This window comes from Sorex fumeus, unplaced genomic scaffold (genome assembly GCF_029834395.1).
Source record: "Sorex fumeus unplaced genomic scaffold, SorFum_2.1 ptg000013l, whole genome shotgun sequence".
Taxonomy (NCBI): domain Eukaryota; kingdom Metazoa; phylum Chordata; class Mammalia; order Eulipotyphla; family Soricidae; genus Sorex; species Sorex fumeus.
This window is the reverse complement of record NW_026606070.1, coordinates 7,971,225-7,990,930: the sequence shown is the minus strand read 5'-3', so window position 1 is coordinate 7,990,930 and position 19,706 is coordinate 7,971,225. Positions and strand designations below refer to the sequence as shown.

At 36.6% G+C, this 19,706-nt stretch overlaps 1 protein-coding gene across 1 annotated transcript in view; it reads left to right on the top strand.

The window, feature by feature from the left end:
* The window catches only part of CFAP299 (cilia and flagella associated protein 299), a 542,370-nt gene extending 523,368 nt beyond the window's left edge, over positions 1-19,002 (top strand). Inside the window, exon 6 of the mRNA XM_056111429.1 lies at positions 18,907-19,002. Within this exon, the coding sequence (XP_055967404.1) occupies positions 18,907-19,002 (96 nt within the window). The remainder of the gene's footprint in view (positions 1-18,906) is intronic.
* Positions 19,003-19,706: the final 704 nt, after the last annotated feature.

Below are 19,706 nucleotides of genomic sequence, written 5' to 3'. Positions count from 1 at the left end.
TTGGAAAGATCTTCTTTAGTTATACTAGCTTTTTCTTCTTTCTTCCATTCATTGCATATGAAAACCCATTACCTGAAAAAAATGCCCAGTTAATTGATTACTGAATATGATGAATAATTGAATGATTGATTCTTTTCATATGCACAAAAGTAATGCAGTAATAATTGCAAATTGAGTAGTGAATGGTATTACTGATACTTGATGTTAGCCATAATACCAAGAAAGGATACAGTCGCCTCACTCTATTTTGATCCAAGTAATTCAATTTAAGAATCTACAGAAGTAAATCAGTGGAAACGGCTACCGTGGCCATGATTTTAGGTGTTGTGGAAGTTACGCAGAGATTTTAATTTTGGCAAAGACTTTTAAGCCTTTCTGTACAGTTTTGAGAGTATGTAATTTAAAACATGCTAAATTAAGACTGCTGAATTAGAATATATTTTACATTTATGAACCAATTGACTCAGGGCAGACTCCATGATTTTTTCATGATCACATAATTTATTATCAGAAGAATCTTGCAATGGAATTTGAACTTAAATGAGACACCACAGACATGTGGAGATGAGAGTTTCTGCCCTTGCCTTTTTGAAATGCTTTTAGTGTTTTTAGAGAAATAGACATGTCCAGAAACATCACTTCCTTTTAAAAGAAAAAAAGAAGTGTTGCAAAGGCAAGTAATGTTGTGGGGATTCAATTGAAGAAGAGAAAAATTTTGACTAGGGGACAAAACACAAATGATAGGGATGATGAGGCAACAGTATAGGGTAATAATGAAGGTGGCATTTTTTTTGCTTGTCTCAAGCACTGAAGTTAGTTAGAGACTAAACTCAAAGCCACAGAGAGGCGTGCAGTAATGGGAATGAAATTTATTAGCAAAGATAAGGTTGACAAGTGTAAAACAAAGGATAGGAAATCTAAATATAGCTCAATTTGGCTGCTTAGTTAGCTTAGAGAAGTGTCAAGGGAATTAAGCCTGGAAAGGTCATGAAAGCCTTGAATACAGGGCTGATGACAATCTTGGACTGGCTTGATAGGAAATGGAGAAATATGCCAAGGCCCTTGTGAAGAAAATAACAGTGTGAAAGTTATATTTGAAGGAGATTAGCAGCCATCAATTAGGCAAAGTAGTAAGGAAAATCTGGAGACAATGAGAACATAAAAATAATTCTGGTGCAGAACAAGAGAGGTCTTTGAGGTCCTTCCAAAATTAGGAAAATCCTTGGTGTTTCCTGTTTCATGTAACTGATTATTTAAGTAAAGAAGATTCAACCATGGAAGGGGGAGTGGATGGAGAGAGAGATTCATTATAAATAAGAAGGTGACCTGAATGAATGTTACCTCTTCTTTCTTCTTTCTCTTCCTCACGTGCTATTTACCAAGAAGTCACAAGGTACTATAAGGTATAAAATATGAATGAGAATGGTAGACTTCATGCCCTGAAAGGCATAAAGTTTGATTGGTGGGTGGGAAAATATAATATGCACAGAAATAACAAGCTAGAAAATGACCTTAGAAGACAGAAAAACTCTCTAAGGTTCAGAGTTGGCCGAATTTATTTTGGATCTAAAGTATCCAAAAATAACCTCATGGAAAAGAAAGCATGGGAACGAAATTCTGAAGCGTGGATCTGCAGAGGACATGAGGGCTCAGAAGCTGTGTGTTTGGTAAGAAAACATCATATACAAAAATGTGGAAGCCCAGAGCAAGAAGCTATGTGTGTGGGGAGAGAACTTCTTTTTCAGCCAAGAGTGGTCCTCAATCAGCACAGAATCCCGATCACCCAGGAAGCTTAGATTATGTGGTGTCAACCTCAGCCCTAAGATGCACTTAATTTTGGTCCTTGGGATTCAGTCCTCTGAAAAGTGTCCTCAGTTGATTTTAACACATAATCAGCATCGAGGGCCAGAGTGATAGTACAGTGGGTAGGGCTTTTGCCTTGTGCATGGCAGACCTGGGTTCAGTCACTGACATCATCCCTGAGCACCGCCAGGAGTAATTCCTGAGCAGAGTCAGGAGTAACCCCTGAGCACTGGCAAGTGTAACCCAAAAACAAAATCAAAACAAAATATAATCAGGGTTGAGAGCAAGGTACAGGAAGGCAGTGAGAGAAGTGTGGACTCCAACCATGGAACATAGATCTAGTGAGTGAGTTGTTGTCATGTCAATATACCATTGTATTATGATTTAAAATAAATATTTTCAAGGATGAATATATATGAATATATATGCCATTTTGAAAGAAGGTGATTTGTTTTTCCTGACAGCTAACCTTCATTCCTATGCAATGGAAAATTAATTGTATGAAATATATGAAATTCTGTAGAACTGAGTTGCCTTTTGTTACTTTCTTTAATAACTAATGAGATAGAGATTGAATACAGTTGTTTGATAGCAAGCAGACAACCACTTGTTACAAGATCCCAGAGGTATGTGGTTTCATTTAGGTGTAGGGAATTCATAAAGTGACATACAGTATCAGCCTTTCTGGATCCATTGTCAAAGTTTCAAAACTCGGAATGCTTGTGCCATGCAGACTGCGCCGGGATTAGCCAGACGGATTTCTGTTCTCTTAACACATCAACACTCTTCAACATACACAGAAGCCCTCAAATCTAGACTATCTTCAAGAAACATAATTATTCAAACTTAATACGTGCTACTGTGGAATACAAACTGTTAGAGCACATTATAAACACCCAGCCTGCCATGATTTAATAGGAAGCAATGTCTGTCCATTGGGTAAAGTATTTCTTCTTTCTTTCAAATTGCTTGGTCTCCATGCCTAAATATTCATATGGAGTATGTGATGAGGCCCAGGAATCTTTATATTTTACTATCTCCCCAGGTGATCCTAAAGACTAGCTGGGTTTGACAGTATGTTTGACGTTACTGCTCCTTACTATATGCCCACATAGGAATCAAACTTCATCCCTCTGAAACAATTTATAACAGTCCTCATTACAGGTCTTTTCAATGGTACATTCCAGAGGTTGCATAAAAGGCTAGAAAATACAGACCATCTACTAATTGCTTAAGAACCACATAAGAGGCTTCTGCTGATAAACCGCTGCTATTTTTTTTTTCTAACATGTGTGTAGAGTGACGATTATAGGACTCAAGCTTGCTATCACTGCCTCATCGAAAACTCCTTTGTCAGGTGGATTTGTTCCGGGCCTCGAGTGGCACTGTCCATGTGAGCAGATAAATAAATAAAGAATTGTAAAACAAAAAATTGAACCTGTGAGCCAGGAACCTTTCTGGGCATTTCTCATTCTTTCTCTGGGCTAGTATGCTTACCTATGGTAGGTGCTCAGTAAACACTGGTGGAATGAACAAATTGAATATTAAATATTTTCTAAAGAAATGAATACTACAGCCAAAAATAATCCTGGAAACTTTTGAGGTTAACTTTAAAATATTTTAGAATCTTTGCACTAAAAACATATGTAGAGCTGATGCTATTTTTAGCTGAAAATTACTCGAGTAATTGACACAGGGGCTCGACTCCCAGTAGGTGACTTAACCCTTGGGGTTCTTTGCCCTGAGTCTTCAGCGCATTGGTGATGTATTAAGCTTATAGATAAAGGAGATAAGCAAATATTTAACTATGAATAAATATTAGCATTATTGCACAGCACACAGATGCAAATCATAATAAAGGCCAAACCCGACTTTCTTCCTCCTTGAGCCAAAGAATGTATAGGTAGACGAGGTTTAAAATCAAAAATAACTTCTACTTGTAAGAACACGTTTTTAAAGTTTTATTCTTTAGAGGAAGAGCTTGACAAGACCTCCCCATAGCTCCTCTCTTTTCTTTTGTAATACTCGCAAAGAACCTCCATCCATCCTCACACTTACTGCTCTTATTCAGAAAGGTGTTAATTGCCTCCAGAATGCCACCTCCCAGTTCACTTATAGCTCTTAATTTCCTTCACCTTGCAGACATTAAAATCAGGTGGCGCTCATCACAGTCTTGAAAATTGCTATTTTCAAAAATGGAGGCCCATAACATTCCTCTGGTCTTTCTGCAGATGGTTCGAATTTAATCTCTGAAAGCTCAACCCTCCCAGAGAAGGTCCTCAGTTTTACAATCTGTCTTTTACAGGGCCCAGGTAGATTTCTTATTGGACATAAAAACATTTTAAAAAAATTAAACACATAAGAGCATGCTGAATAGAATTAGTTTCAGCCAGGCTATGGTTTCTTTTCAGTCTTCAGTAGAGTTCCTTCAAACGCCATACAAACTTGAATTAATGTTTGAATTAATGTTTGAATTAATGTGAGATACTTACTGACTCACCCACACCACTTTTTTTGGCTCCTGGATTTTCCTAGGAGGCCTCTTGTAAATGTTGCTTTTTAACTATGGCACAGTCACAGTTATTAAGTAAAGTTGAGGCCTTGCCAACTTTCTGGTTTTGCTGCCCAAATTACTGAATGTTTGGTTGATTATAGCCTTAAAACACCCACATACTAAGAAGCTTTTAAACAGTTTTTCCCCTGGGCAATCACCTGGTATTCCTGAACTCAAAGTCCACCACATATAAATTAAGTATTTACTCAACTAACTGCTGCTAAAATCAATGGCCTTGAGGAATATATTGAAAATTGCATATCAGCATTTGCGTTTTATGAATTAAAGCTACTAAAACTTAAATGCTGTGCCCTCCTCTTGACCTGGAAAACTGATTTTAATTTTATAAACAATGTTATGGAACAGCCCTCAGAGATAAGGATATTGTCAAGTGGTCAGTAAATGAACTTTAAGGCAAAATAAAGCACAGAAAGCGTAAGCTGGTTGGAAGAAAACAAAGAAGTTTGCCGTTTGGAATTTTCTTTGTGTAGCAATGCTTAGTATTGAGGTTATAAATGATAACTTTCCATCATTGACGTTGAATATCAATAGTGAAAAGAAAAATCATATATTCCAATGAAAAGTATGTGCCCAAGAAAAAGTGCTATTTTAAGCTTCTAATTACAAGGCAGCCTAACCAAAGATGACATATGGCGAAAGTCTCATGCTGGGCAATGTTCGCAGGAGAGGGACAGACGCAGAATGATCGCTCTCATATGTGAGATACAAAGAAAAAACAAAGTAGGGGATGATAAATTCTCAAGGCAACAGAAGCTGAGAACTGGACTTCAGTAGGAAGCTTGCCACAGGGGCAGTGGAAGACAGACCCCAGGAGCACTAGGACAATAGTGGAGGCAAGATGACAGGGATGGAGAGGGTGTTGCTGGAGTGGTTTATGCATGAAGGTGAATTGGCAAGCTGAAACATAGGAAAAAGGGACACCCCCCCACACACACACACCAAGCCCCCAGCATGGAACTCTTGGGAAGTAATAAAACAAAGTAGCCCTAAGGCTGCTAAAAAGACCATCCTATGCACACAGGAACTAAGCCTGATAAGACCTTTACCTGGTGCCTGCACAGCAGAGAAGGCTGGACCCCCTCAGAGAGAAGCTCCAGCAGAAACAAAGGCCAGGAAAGGAATATCAAAGAAAACCATCAGCCACTTCCAACCCTGCACCTTGGCAACCTCCCTAGCAATGTATTCCTACTAGGTTGAAAGCCTTACCTTGGGGCAGATTGGGAGAAACCCTTTAAAAGCCAAGTTGTATAAAGGAAGAGTATATATATACATATATACATATATATATATATATAAACACACATATATACCCATACATATGGGTAAATATTGCTTCCTGGTGATATATTAATTTACAGAAAGGTTTAAAAGGATATGTTTTTTACTACAGTAACTAAAAACTGGAAATAATGGGAATAAACTATCTGACAATGTAATGGTTAAGTAAATCGATACATCACTACTGTGAAATAGTATACATCATTTAAAATGAGTTAAAACTATATTTATTGATATAATTGTACTAGCATAATAATGTTGGTACAGTTAAATGAAATAAAGCAAACCTTAAAACTATATGGAGGAGCTGGAGAATAGAGTACAGGGATAGAGCACTTGCCTTGAATGCATGGGACTTGGGTTTGATCCATAGCATCCTACACGGTGCCCCAAGCCCTGCCAGGAGTAATTTGTGAGTGCAGACCCAGGTGTAATATCCCAAGTATTACTATGTGTGAACCACAAACAAAAAATGGATAATATTCAACCTTGAAAAATGGCCGTAATTTATATAAAAGTTTCCAATTGATACTTACTTAGATTGGTTTGTTCCCTCCCTCTCCCAGACCAGAGTTTAAATAAATAACAACTCTGTACAGGTAGTTTTTTTTATTTTGTTTCTATATAGATTCCTAAAATAGAAATTGCTTTCTCATAAAATTTACACTCTGAAAAGCTTTAGAGTGATATTATCAAATAGCTTTTAATTAGACTACATAATATACAATTTTACCTGAATTGTTTAACTATCACAATTTATTTTTCATATTTTAAAAGATTGCTTTACAGTACACAATTCTTTGGAATCATTTTGATTTAAAATTTTATTATTTTCAGTGATGAACATTTTTATATGCATGTGATGCATTGGTAACTGTAATTTTTATTTCCTAGAGCTTAGTAATAACTTCTTGCTAAAGTTTTTTTTAGCACTGTTAGACATTTGAAGTGAGCATTTTAAGGGTTGAATGCTTAAATTTTAAGTGTTGAATGCTTCAAATGCTAGACATTTGAAATGAGAATTTTAAGTGTTGAACTTATCACCTATGCATTATTTATTGTTTTATGTATATACATATCAATGCTTGTTTATCAATGGTTAAGGAATAATTTTTAAATAGTAGAATAGCAATTCTCATAAAAACATAAAATGAACATGTGTCAATTGGAAATTGTCTCCCCAACAAAAAACCCTAAGGATGTGGGAGGACTCTAGGTAAGATAGTTTACTACCTAAACTATCCCTCAACTTTAAATACCTAAACTTTAACCCTAACCCTAGATAAGATAGTTTAATGTAATTTAACAATTTAATACAGAACTCTAGTGTTTTTTAGGATTATAGGTTTTTCAAAACTGCACTCATGAAGAAATAATATAAAAAAAGAGAAAAGTATAGATAACAAATATTTGCCACTGCAAAAATCTATTTAGGGATTTTAGATGTAGAAACAACCTGGGCAAAAGAAGAATAGGAAATTGTCAGGACCTTATGTTTTAAGGGTGTCTTCTGGTAGCTATGTAAAATACCCCAGCCTCTGATCTTCATGTGCCTACTTGTGGTGGATGTGCTTCCTATCATTAATGTCTCAATGTCTCAGTCAACAATGGTTTACCTGTTGGGAACCCAGTGTGTGTGTGTGTGTGTGTGTGGGGAGGGATTTTGTGTTAAACTAATGACCTGTGAAACCACTAATGACTGTCCAGCCAACCTAAAGCTTGGAGAGTCCATGTGTATTTGTCTGTCTCTTTGTATTTGTTTCCTTCTCTCTGATAACTTCCCTTGCCTGTCAAAATCAGTGCAATTAGTTGCATTCTATCAAACACAGTTGCTTTTTTAATACATGCAAGAAATTCTTGCATTATTATATTTCTACAATTTAGAATTGCAATGCCAATTTAAGGTGAAAAAACCTAGGTGTGTCCAAAAGTCCATGGCTTTCCTATACGCAAACAGTGAGAGAGAAGAAAGCAACATGAAAAAAACAATCCCATTCACAATTGTGCCCCAGAAAATCAAGTACCTAGGAATCAGCTTAACTAAGGAAGTAAAGGACCTGTACAAAGAAAACTACAAAACGCTACTTCAGGAAATAAAAGAGGACATGAGGAAATGGAAAGATATCCCCTGCTCATGGGTCGGGAGACTTAACATTGTCAAAATGACAATACTACCGAAAGCATTGTATAAATTCAATGCAATCCCTATAAGGATACCCATGACATTCTTCAAAGAAATGGAGCAAACACTCTTGAAATTTATATGGAACAATAAGCCCCCACGAATAGCTAAAGCAATTCTTGGGAAAAAGAAAATGGGAGGAATCAACCTCCCGAACTTCAAACTGTACTACAAAGCAGTAATAATTAAAACAGCATGGTACTGGAACAAAGGCAGAACTGCAGACCAATGGAACAGGGTTGAATACACTGACATCTCTCCTCAATCATATGCTCATCTAATCTTTGATAAAGGTGCAAGTAATGTGAAGTGGAGTAAGGAAAGCCTCTTTAATAAATTGTGTTGGCATCACTGGACGGCTACATGCAAAAAAATAGGCTCAGAACTCTGCCTAACACCATGTACAAAAGTAAGATCAAAATGGATTAAAGACCTCAACATCAGACCAGAAACCATAAGGTACATTGAAGATAAAGTTGGCAAAACCCTCCATGACATTGAAGCTAATGGTATCTTCAAAGATGCCACGCCACTGGCTGAGCAAGTGAAAACAGAGATAGATAAATGGGACTATCTTAAACTAAGAAGCTTCTGCACCTCCAAAGAAACAGTGACCAAAATACAAAGACAGTCTACAGAATGGGAAAGGATATTCACCGAATACACATCTGACAAGGGGTTGATATCCAGGATATACAGAATACTGGTTAAACTCCACAAGAAGAAAACATCCAACCCCATCCAAAAATGGGGCAATGAAATGAACAGAAACTTTCTCAAAGAAGAAATCCGAATGGCAAAAAAGCACATGAGAAAATGCTCTACATCATTAATCATCAGGGAGATGCAGATCAAAACCACAATGAGATACCATCTCACACCTCAGAGACTGGCCCACATTCAAAAGAACAAAAGCAACCGATGCTGGCGTGGATGTGGCGAGAAAGGGACACTCCTTCACTGTTGGTGGGAATGTCCACTGGTTCAGCCCTTCTGGAAAACAGTATGGACGATTCTCAAAAAATTAGAAATTGAGCTCCCATTTGACCCAGCAATACCACTCCTGGGAATATATCCCAGAGAGGCAAAAATGTATAGTCGAAGTGACATCTGCACTTGTTTGTTCATTGCAGCCCTCTTTACAATAGCCAGAAACTGGAAGAAACCTGAATGCCCAAGAACAGATGACTGGTTAAAGAAACTTTGGTACATCTACACAATGGAGTACTATGTAGCTGTTAGAAAAGATGAAGTCATGAACTTTACATACAAGTGGTACAATATGGAAAGTATCATGCTAAGCGAAATGAGTCAGAAAGAGAGGGATAGACATAGAAAGATTGCATTCATCTGGGGGATATAAAGTAACAAAGTATGAGATTAATACCCAAGAATAGCTGAGATCAGCACCAGGAGGATTACTCCATAACTTAGAGGCCAGCCAGGTATCCTAGAGGAAAGGGCAGTTCAGATAGAGAAGGGAGCACCAAATAAAGGATGTTTGGAGGATCCTCCCAGGAGGGGAGATGCATGTCGAAAGTAGACTATGGACTGAACATGTTTGCCACTCAATGCCTCTTTTGTAGAACACAACACCCAAAAGGAGAGAGAGAACACAGGGGAGTGCCCTGCCACAGAGACAGGGGGGATGGGGGGATGGGGGTGGGAGGGATATTATCCATGGTGGTGGAAAATGGGCACTGGTGGAGGGATGGGTATCTGATCGTTGTATAATTGAAGCCAAAGCACAAAAAATTGTAAATCTACAACTTTAAAAAAATAAAAAAATAAAGGGAAAAAAAAATTGTAAATTAGTTTAATTAAATGAAAATAAAGATAAAAAAAACATAATTACTAACACTGCTATATTACCTCAGTAGAAATAATAAAACCCTCTGACCCAAAGATCAAAAAAAAAAAAAAGAACTGTATTTACCTCCATCATTTAGGAACTATATACCTAACACATGTTATCAATGATGATAATATCCCCTGCAGTTCCACTTCCTGCAGGAGTGCCCACTCAGACTTGAATGTATTGTTTTGGAAAGTTTGCAGATATGTATTTGTAAATAAATCATTTTCAGAATGGAAAAAAAAAAACCTAGGTGTGAGTATTCTACATAAAAAGTTTTAATTTTTGATCATTTTGAATCTCAGAATTTACTCTAATAATTTTTAATAACTTAATCTATTCTACTAATTTTGAAGAAATGGTGGTTATATAACAAGTTAATCTTATAGACTTGCCTGATCACTTAACAGATAGAGCAAAAGTATTCATTTTCCATATAGAATATCTTAAGTTCCCTTTGTAAACTCATATAGTTTTGGAAAAAAATGTTAAAATGTGTCTGCAAGTTTTCATAAGGCATCTCAAATTGAATTTTCTAAACCATCTATTAAACCATCTATTATTTATTGACCTGAGGCTAGAAATCTATGTCCAAGAAATGTTCTCCACCATATTTCACTGAAATACTATAAATTTGTGCAGTCTGCTCTTTTCAAGGTCCCCAAAATATCCTAAGGTGACATATATAACATAGAATATTTTTAGACTTTTAAGCCAAGAAATTGGCCAAGAATTTGTAGACATTGCTTCCATAAGTAAAGTGAAATTTTATTCCTAGAGAGTCAGTCCTGCTTCGATGTTTTCAAATATGAGATTCCAAGCAAGGCTTTGGTCTTACAATTTGCATAACTACATTCTGGTTTTAATTTTTTTAATATGACAGTTTGTTATTGAACTAACCAAAGCAAATAATTAAATATCCACGGAAGTAAGGAGACTTAATTTCTGAATCCTAGAGGAGTAAATGGTAATCAGGCGCAGAGATAGTACATCAGGGACATCCTTTAGTAGACATGAGTTTGGTCTCTAGCACTCTCTGTGTTCGTCTGGACTTTCCAGTAGTGATCCCTAAGTGCAGAGCCAGGAGTGAACCCTGACCACTAATAGTTATGCCTCCCCTACACACACACACACACACACACACACACACAAACACACACACACACATACACACACACACACCAAAAAACGAAACACAAAAAGAGATATCTTTATAAGGTGGTCTGAGAAATCCAGCTCCACCCACAGACCTGACCTCTGTTTCCAGGATACTGTGCAGGGAGGTTAGAACTCTTTTTCAGAAGCCTCGATGTAACTCCCGGAAACTTTATGATATTGCATTTCTCAACTTTGAACTATACTACATAGCCATGATAATCAAAACTGTGTGATATTGTACTAAAGATAGAATTGCAGACCAATGGAACAGAATTCAGAGGCCTGAGTTAAATCCCCAGTTTTATGGCAGTTAATCCATGACAGAGGAACTAAGTATATGAAACAGAGAAAAGAAAATCCTTTCAACAAATGGTGCCAGGAAAACTGGACAAAAAGAATGAAATTAGAACTGTACCTCACTCCATGCACAAAAGTAAATTCAAGGTGGATTAAAGACCCCAAGATTAGACCAGATCCCATAAAATAATTGAGTAAAACATCAACAAAATTCTCCAGGAAATTAACTACAGAAATATGTCAAGATGACCATAGAGGCAAAGACAGCAAACAAGATCAAATGGTACTACATCAAATTAAAAAGTTTCTGCACAGCAAAAGAAACTCAAAATGTAGTTAAAGTCACCCTACTGTATGGAAAAAAATATTTGCACACAATATATCAAATAAAGGACTAATGCCCAAGATAAAGCACTCATGAAACTCAACAACAAAAGATTCAATGACCACATCCAAAAATGAGGAGAGGAGATGAACAGATGCTTCCCCAAAGAAGACACATAGAAAAGTGCTCATCATCAATCATGATTAGTAAAAGGCAAATAATACAACTTTGAAATATCTCGGGGCAGTGAAAATGGCACATTTTGAAAGGTTTGAAAACAGGCAGTGTTGATGGGGTGGTGGTGACAAAGGAACCCTTATCCACTGTTAGTGGAAATGCCACCTAGTTCAGCCTCTGGAAAATGGTATGGAGGTCTCTCAAAGAAATAAAACCCTTGTATGACTCAGTGATATCATTGTTTGCATCTTCCTCCATAGCACGAAACCATGAATGGCAAAGAATATGTGCACAACTATGTTTATTGCAGCACTTAGAGTACAAGTAACCAAGATATGGAAGCGATTCAAATGCCCAACGATGGATGAATGGATCAAGAAGCTGTGTCTGGAATATTATAAAGCTCTAAGAAAGAATAAAATCATGCAATTTGCCATGACATGGATGGAACTAGAGGATATCATGCTGAGTTAATTAGAAGGAAAGAGACACAGAATGATTCTCTCATTTGATCATTTATGGGATTTAACATTAAGAACAAAGTAGCAACAAAGAGCTAAAAGCTATACAAAGGGAGAATTTATGATCATAACTGAGTAAAGACAAGGGGTATAAAAGAGAAGGCCATTGTGGACCTTTCATGAGGGGGGGTAGGTACACTGGGAATCAGTGCAGTGTTGGAATTGTGTACAGAGTAAAGCATTTTCAAATTGATGAGTAATGGGATGTCAAGTGAACGGGTAATGGGATGTCAAATTCACAAAAGCAGATTTTACCGAATTGTTATTGATTACTGATTTGATTACTCTTTGAATGAAGAGATATGGTGTTCTTACATTTATTAAATTCAAAAAGCATTTCTACATGGAAAGTATCATGTTAAGCGAAATGAGTCAGAAAGAGCGGGATAGACACAGAAAGATTGCATTCATCTGGGGAACATAAAGCAACAAAATGGGAGACTAACATCCAGGAGTGACCGAGATTAGTACCAGGAATTTTGCTCTATGGCTTGGAGGCCAGCCACACGTGCTAGAGGAAAAGGAAGCTCAGATAGAGAAGGGAGCACCAAATGAAGGGTCTTAGGAGGATCTTCCCAGGGTGGGAGAAGCATGCTGAAAGTAGACTATAGACCAAACATGATTGCCACTCAGTGCCTCTCTTGCAAACCACAGGACCCAAAAGGAGAGAGAGAGAAGAAAAGGGAATGCCCTGTCACAGAGGCAGGATGGGTTAGGGGGGATAAGGGGTGGGAGGGATGCTGGGACCCGTGGTGGTGGAGGATGGGTGTTGGTGGAGGGATGGGTACTTGATCATTGTATAATTGAAACCCAAGCACAAAAATTTGTAAGTCTGTAACTGTACCTCATGGTGTTTCACTAATAAAAAATAAATAAATAAATTTTAAAAAAAGCATTTCTCAACCAAGGTCCATATGAATATTTCCAGGATATTTTAAGGGGCTACTCGAGCCCTATTTGAAAATGGCTGGAGTGATAGCACAGCAGGTAGGGCGTTATTTGCCTTTCACATGACCGACCCGGGTTTGATTCCTCTGCCCCTCTCAGAGAGCCTGGCAAGCTACCGAGAGTATCCCACCTGCACGGCAGAGCCTGGCAAGCTCCTCATGGCATATTCAATATGCCAAAAACAGTAACAAATTTCACAGTGGAGACATTACTGGTTCCTGCTTGAGCAAATTGATGAACAACGGTACAACAGTGCTACAATGCTACAGGTGAAAAACATGTAAGTGTGGAGCCGTAGCATGAGACTTGAGGGCCAACCAGCAGAACAGTGGTGCCACAGAAAAGAAATATTAGAATGGAGCCACAATTGGACGATTAAGGAACACTGACATAGAGCATTAAAAGAATATCAACAGCATCCCACATAAAGACTTCTCTTTTATCTAATTCAGTCCTACTTTAATTAATTCCTGCTCCACTGATTTTGGTTTAGATATCAACTGCTCTACTGTGACCCAGAAATTCAGAGTCAGTTTACTTGTTGTACAGTATGAAATTTATCGGACCTTCACAGCTGAGATGCGAAGCTGACAAGTGAAGTACTAAGTACAAATCTTTTTCATGAGTTCATGTTCTTTATTGAAGACCCAAATCCCCACCTGAAACCTATAGCAGACTTCAAGAAATCATCAGCATAAAACAATATGTAAATGATGGTCTATTGTGATTCATTAGTACTAATTCTACAGGTGATATACTAGTTATAATTCTCAAATGTTAGTACATTTGAGATGACAATACTGTCGTAACATTAGCATAATATTAGCATAGTATTAACATATAATGCTAATTATATTATTACATATAATGCTAATAGTATGATGATAATAATTATGTTGTACATTAACATATTAAAGTATGTTAAATGATAAAAATCACTGTCACTGTCCTCCCATTGTTCATTGATTTGTTCGAGCAGGCCCAATAACATTGTGAGACTTGTTACTGTGTTTGGCATATCGAATACCTCATGGGTAGCTTGCCGGGCTTTGCCATGTGAGTGAGATACTCTCGGTAGCTTGCTGGGCTCCACAAGAGGGACGGCTCTCTGAGAGGGATGGAAGAATCGAACTCAGATCGGCCATGTCGGTCGCATGCAAGGCAAATGCCCTACCCGCTATGCTATCACTCCAGCTCATGATAAAAAATATTTATCTCTAAATGGTAGTCTACAATGATTTACTAGTAATAAATCTACAGTGCTTCGTATACCAGTAATAATTATCAAATGTTAATAGTTTGATAATGGCTCATAATATAACAAATACAATAGATTGGAAGTTCATTTTATTTGTACTCCTGTGGCATGAAATACAAAATGTAAATATTATAGCTGATTCAAAAAATGAGGGAAAATTTTATAGAGGAAAGAATATTGAAACACCGCATAAAATAATCCTGAGATATAATTATTCATAGCAAGAATATCAAGTAAAGGGCTCAGCAAGTCTTCAGTAGGAATAAGCATTTGTAATTATTTAACCAATAGATTGAATTGTGACCGATGATTTTATACTACTTTTGTTTCTGGTATCATTAGGCAAAGCATTTGATAAAAACATCAATAAATAAAAAGAAAAACATTGCAAGCTGATAGAAATATTAAGAGTTGCTATGAATGTTTTCCCTGAGAGAAAAGTGTATCATAAGATATTAAAGTAAATAGTATAACTTCAGGGAATTCCCTGAAGTAAGTAAGACCGCTTATCTATTCCAATTTGAAAAATTTTCTCAAGGTGAAAGAGTAAATTGCAATGATTCTTCTCAGGAACTCTCTAGGAAATCTAAGAGAGTTTTGGGTGTAGAAAGGTTTTTTACGTTTTTCTGTATTTAGATAACATCGCTAGACAACATCTCACAATGGAGATGTTACTGGTGCCTGCTAGAGCAAATCAGTGAACAAAGAGTCTATAGTGTTACAGTGCTAGATTACGGTATAAAAGTACAAAAATCAGGAAAAATTGTCAAGATACATTTGCATACTTAATTAGATGGGATCAGGTTGCTATACACAGAATCGTTAGCTAATTATTTAATTGTGAAACATTAAAATATTACTGAATACTAGTATGACTGTAAAGAACCTTAGCTCTTCATAAATTAGGATTCTTGTTTTTTGGGTGGTGGTGGCTGGTGGGTGCAGAGTGGTGGAGGCGTGCTGTTCTCAGGGCTTACTCCTGGCTCTGCATTCAAAGACGACTCCTGATGGGCTCCATCACCATACGGAGTCCCGCTGTTTGAACCCAGGTTGGCTACGTGCAAATCAAGTGCCCTAACTGTGATACTATCACTCTGACCACAAGGAACTTTGGTCAAATAGGACAAAAAAATATAAAAAACATGAAAATCTATTATTTTGGATATGGACTACAGTAAATTTCCACAATAAAACCCTTGGAAATGAAACACACACACACACACACACACACACACACACAAATGATGTCATACTGTAATCATTCATGTTATCTGTGACTTTTAACCAAAGTACTTCCATTTCATAGGGGGAAAATATAGAGGTAGAAAAAGTAATAATCTTCCTTAAAAGCTGTTTAACAGCCTGATGAAGCTTATAATTTAACTTTCTGTAATCATCCCTACCTTTTTTAAAGAGATAAAATTAACATATTCATTTAGCAACGATAAGATAACAAAGAAAATAAATTTCATAAGAATTATTCAACTCTTTTTTTAGTGTTCTTTATTACAAATTATCTAGTCCTAAAAATATTTATTATTCAATATTCATTTAAATTTTATAAATATTCTTAAAATAATCTAATCTTTTATGTTACCTAAGCTTTGGGGGAGTTATATTCAAGCTGACATACTGAAATACATGATTACTATTGAAAAAGTTGTTGAAATGATGATTCAAATTTTGAGCACACATTTATATTTCTTATTGTTTTAAATATTGTGTAGGAGTGATATTAGCTTATTTGATCAGTAGTTTTGAATTATTTTAAGTAAATCCTAGCAGAAAAGCGATATTACATTAAATTTAACATTGGTAAATCAGAAAAAAAGATGTTTAAAGCATTGTTAAAGGGGCTGAAGAGATCTTACAGCAGGTAGGGCATTTACCTCACATGTGACCAACCTATGTTCAATACTCAGAACCTCATATGGTCTCCCCAGCCTTACCAGAGGTAATCCCTGAGTGCACAGCCAGCAGTAGGCCCTGCACACCGCTGAGTGTGGCTGAAAACCAAAAACAAACAAACAAACAAAAAAATCTAAGTATTATAGAAGCCTCATGTTTTACCAAAGATTTATCCTAGTTATAAACTTAAATTTCAAAACATTCTAAGTTGATTCTATAAAACTATCTTTTAAGTATTTCCCTTTAATACTATCTTTTAAGTATTTCACATATAGAGTTTAAAATCTTTAATTTTCAGATTGTCTTGAAAATTTATAAATATTTATCAAGAGTATATTTTTACTAAGAACTCTATTAGTCAATCAGAATGTAGTTTCTTTAAGTTAGGAGACTTTTGAAATAAATGTATTACTACCAAAGAGAGAAGAAAATATTATATACAAAAAGTTGTAAAGGCCTAATACATATACATATATAAATAATTTTAAGCAAATCCTATATATCCTACATATATATTTAGACATAGTCTATAGAGATTACAAAGTGTTTATAGCAGTAGTTATAAATATAATCATCAGTCAAAATTAAACAAAAGCTATCAGTCCACATATAAAAAAAATTACATAAAGGGAATATCAGACTTTATATGAGCTCAAGTAGAAGTGCAGACAAATAAACACAGGAAATAAAATGCTGCGACATCAGACTCTGTTGTCGCTCATCAAAGAAAGGATAAATTTCCATAATTTGTTAATTTGTTGTACAACGATCAAAAGATTAGGCAACAAAACCAATTTCCAAATCACTGCTGCTACCAATGGTGAATAATTTATCTCTTGTAAAAGTTTCAAAGTACAAAACAAAACTAGTGAAAAGGGAAATACTTAAAGAAACAGAATCAGCGAAGTGAAAGTTCTGTTGCTACTGAGGCTTTACCTCCGGGAGCCAAGAAAATAAATACCTAGTTTTAAATTGCCCTTGCGTTGTAACACTTCTCCAGTGACACAAACTACTCAGTCACTGATGAATCCATTGGGAACCATAGTGGAACCTCTAAAATATTTACAAGATAATTGCCTAAAAGGAACAGAATTCTGGCTCTCTCAAAATACATAAAATATATGTGCTAAAGGTTTTGTTTAATTTATTAATTATGAAAGGAACCAGTAAACACCAGCAGTTCAAAGGAGAATTCGAGGACAGAACATAATTAGGGAGTAAACAAAATTTCAATTAATTTTCAAAGAGATGTAAAACAGGTCTCAACACAGAATAATTAGTTTGCATCTTTGTAGTTTGCATTTTTGTAGATAATATTTTTCATACTAGTTGTCTACAACTTGAAGATTTATAAAATTGCACACGAACAATGCAAGAAAAGAGCTAGGGTGGATAGGCCATCTTCTATTTTGTTAGCATCTCTCTATTCTCTATAGCACATTATTCAATTCCTGTTCTCAAAGGAGTTTTGTAGAAACCCATAAATATGATTTTTCTGGACAAAGGTAAAAGGACCAGATTTCTCACAGTTTTATCATTTTGAGGGCTGGAGCAACAGCACAGCGGGTAGGGCATTTGCCTTGCATGCAGAAGACCTGGTTCGATTCCTCCGTCCCTCTCCAAGAGCCTGGCAAGCTACCAAGGGGGTCCTGCCCACATGGCAAAGCCTGGAAAGCTCCCCGTGGCATATTCAATATGCCAAAAACAGTAACAACAGGTCTCACAATGGAGACGTTACTGGTGCCAGCTCGAGCAAATCGATGAACAACGGGAGGACAGTGCTACAGTGCTATCATTCTGAATGGGAGAAAAGATAAAAAGACATGATTTGGTTTTGTCCCCTTTTTTGGGTGGGAGAACCTTTTGGAGGCCACACCCAGAAATGTTCTGAGAATACTGCCAGCACAATTCTTGGGGACCTCTCCTGGTAGTGTGTAGGAGCACCAGGCCTTGCACCTACAAAGCTGCAATGCACCCTTTTGCGCCATCTCTCTGTTCTGACAGATGTGATCTGAAAGTGTTTAGAAGCCTTTCAATGAAGCCCATTACAGACAAGTACTTTCTACAGCCCAAAACAGCTCCAAACAGGTAAAGGTAAGGTAAAGGTAAAGGCCCTCCCGTTGATCGTCGATTTGCTCGAGCGGGCCCAGTAACGTCTCCATTGGAGACTTTGTTGTTACTGTGTCTGGCATATCGAATACTCTCGGTAGCTTGCTGGGCTCTCCGAGAGGGGCGGAGGGATCGAACTCGGGTTGGCCATGTTGGCCGCGTGTAAGGCGAACGCCCTACCCGCTGTGCTATCGCTCCAGCCCGACTATCCTGTAGTCACCTGTGTTTGCAGAACCCTGCTCTTGGTTTTCTACGGTTAGTTCAGCAGAATTTAGAAGAACAGGAAACTGGGAAACTGCTTTAGTTTGAGATATTCTCAGTAGAGACACAGCACAGGACCTTAAACTCTGGACTGAAGATTATAATTTCTGAGGGGGAAAAAAAATCAGTTGGGGAACGAAAATGTTTTCACACATTTTTAAGATATGTTTGCTTTAACCGACAAAAAAATTCACTTATTGCCATTGATTTGCATGGACTTGACTCATTAACAATCTAATTTATGTTTTTAGGTTCAACCAGGAGACAACTCTATTCGAATCCCTATACAGACAGATCTCTACATTCAAGCTGTCATTTTTGACCACATTTCTAGAAGAAAGACCTAATTACCAACATCTTGGTTGGTAAATTTAAATGAATCTCATAACCAGAGGAAATTGCCATTTTTTTAATTTTTAAATTGCCTTGTAGATGAGATAACAAAAGTTAGTAAAGAAATTAGAGAGAAAACTGTCTTCTTGTTTTTCTTTCAATTATACAAATAGCCTCTTAATCTAACTTGAGATTTTCTAATTTTTTTCCCCTGAAAACTGAAGTTGATTATAACAATTCATGGGAGAAAATCTTGTTGCTGTTGCAAAGATACAGTAATTAGTGACATATTTTGTAGCTCAATTTTTCCAAAACAAAATGTTCCAAGTTTCTCTGTTGCCAAATCATGTGGACCAAGCCTTATGCCATATGGCATAAAATAGTTGAATATTGATAAGGACTTGCAAATTGAAGGGCAGTCATGAGGTAATATAAATGTAATATTTCCAACAACACCAAGGGTGTAAATAAAATCTAAAATATTTTCTGACTGGTACATAAATTAGATTAAAGTGTTTCATGCATTCATTTCTGGACTCTGATCCCCATGAGAAAAAAAGCCGGGAAAATAAAGTCTAGAAGAAATCACAATATTTTAGAAAAATTAAGACTTAAGACAAAAGAATGTGTCCTCCTAAGTGTTCATGCAGAAAACTTTAGTGCAGAAAATATGTTACTCAGAGGTCACTGTGATTTAAAGGCACTGATTGTGAAGCTT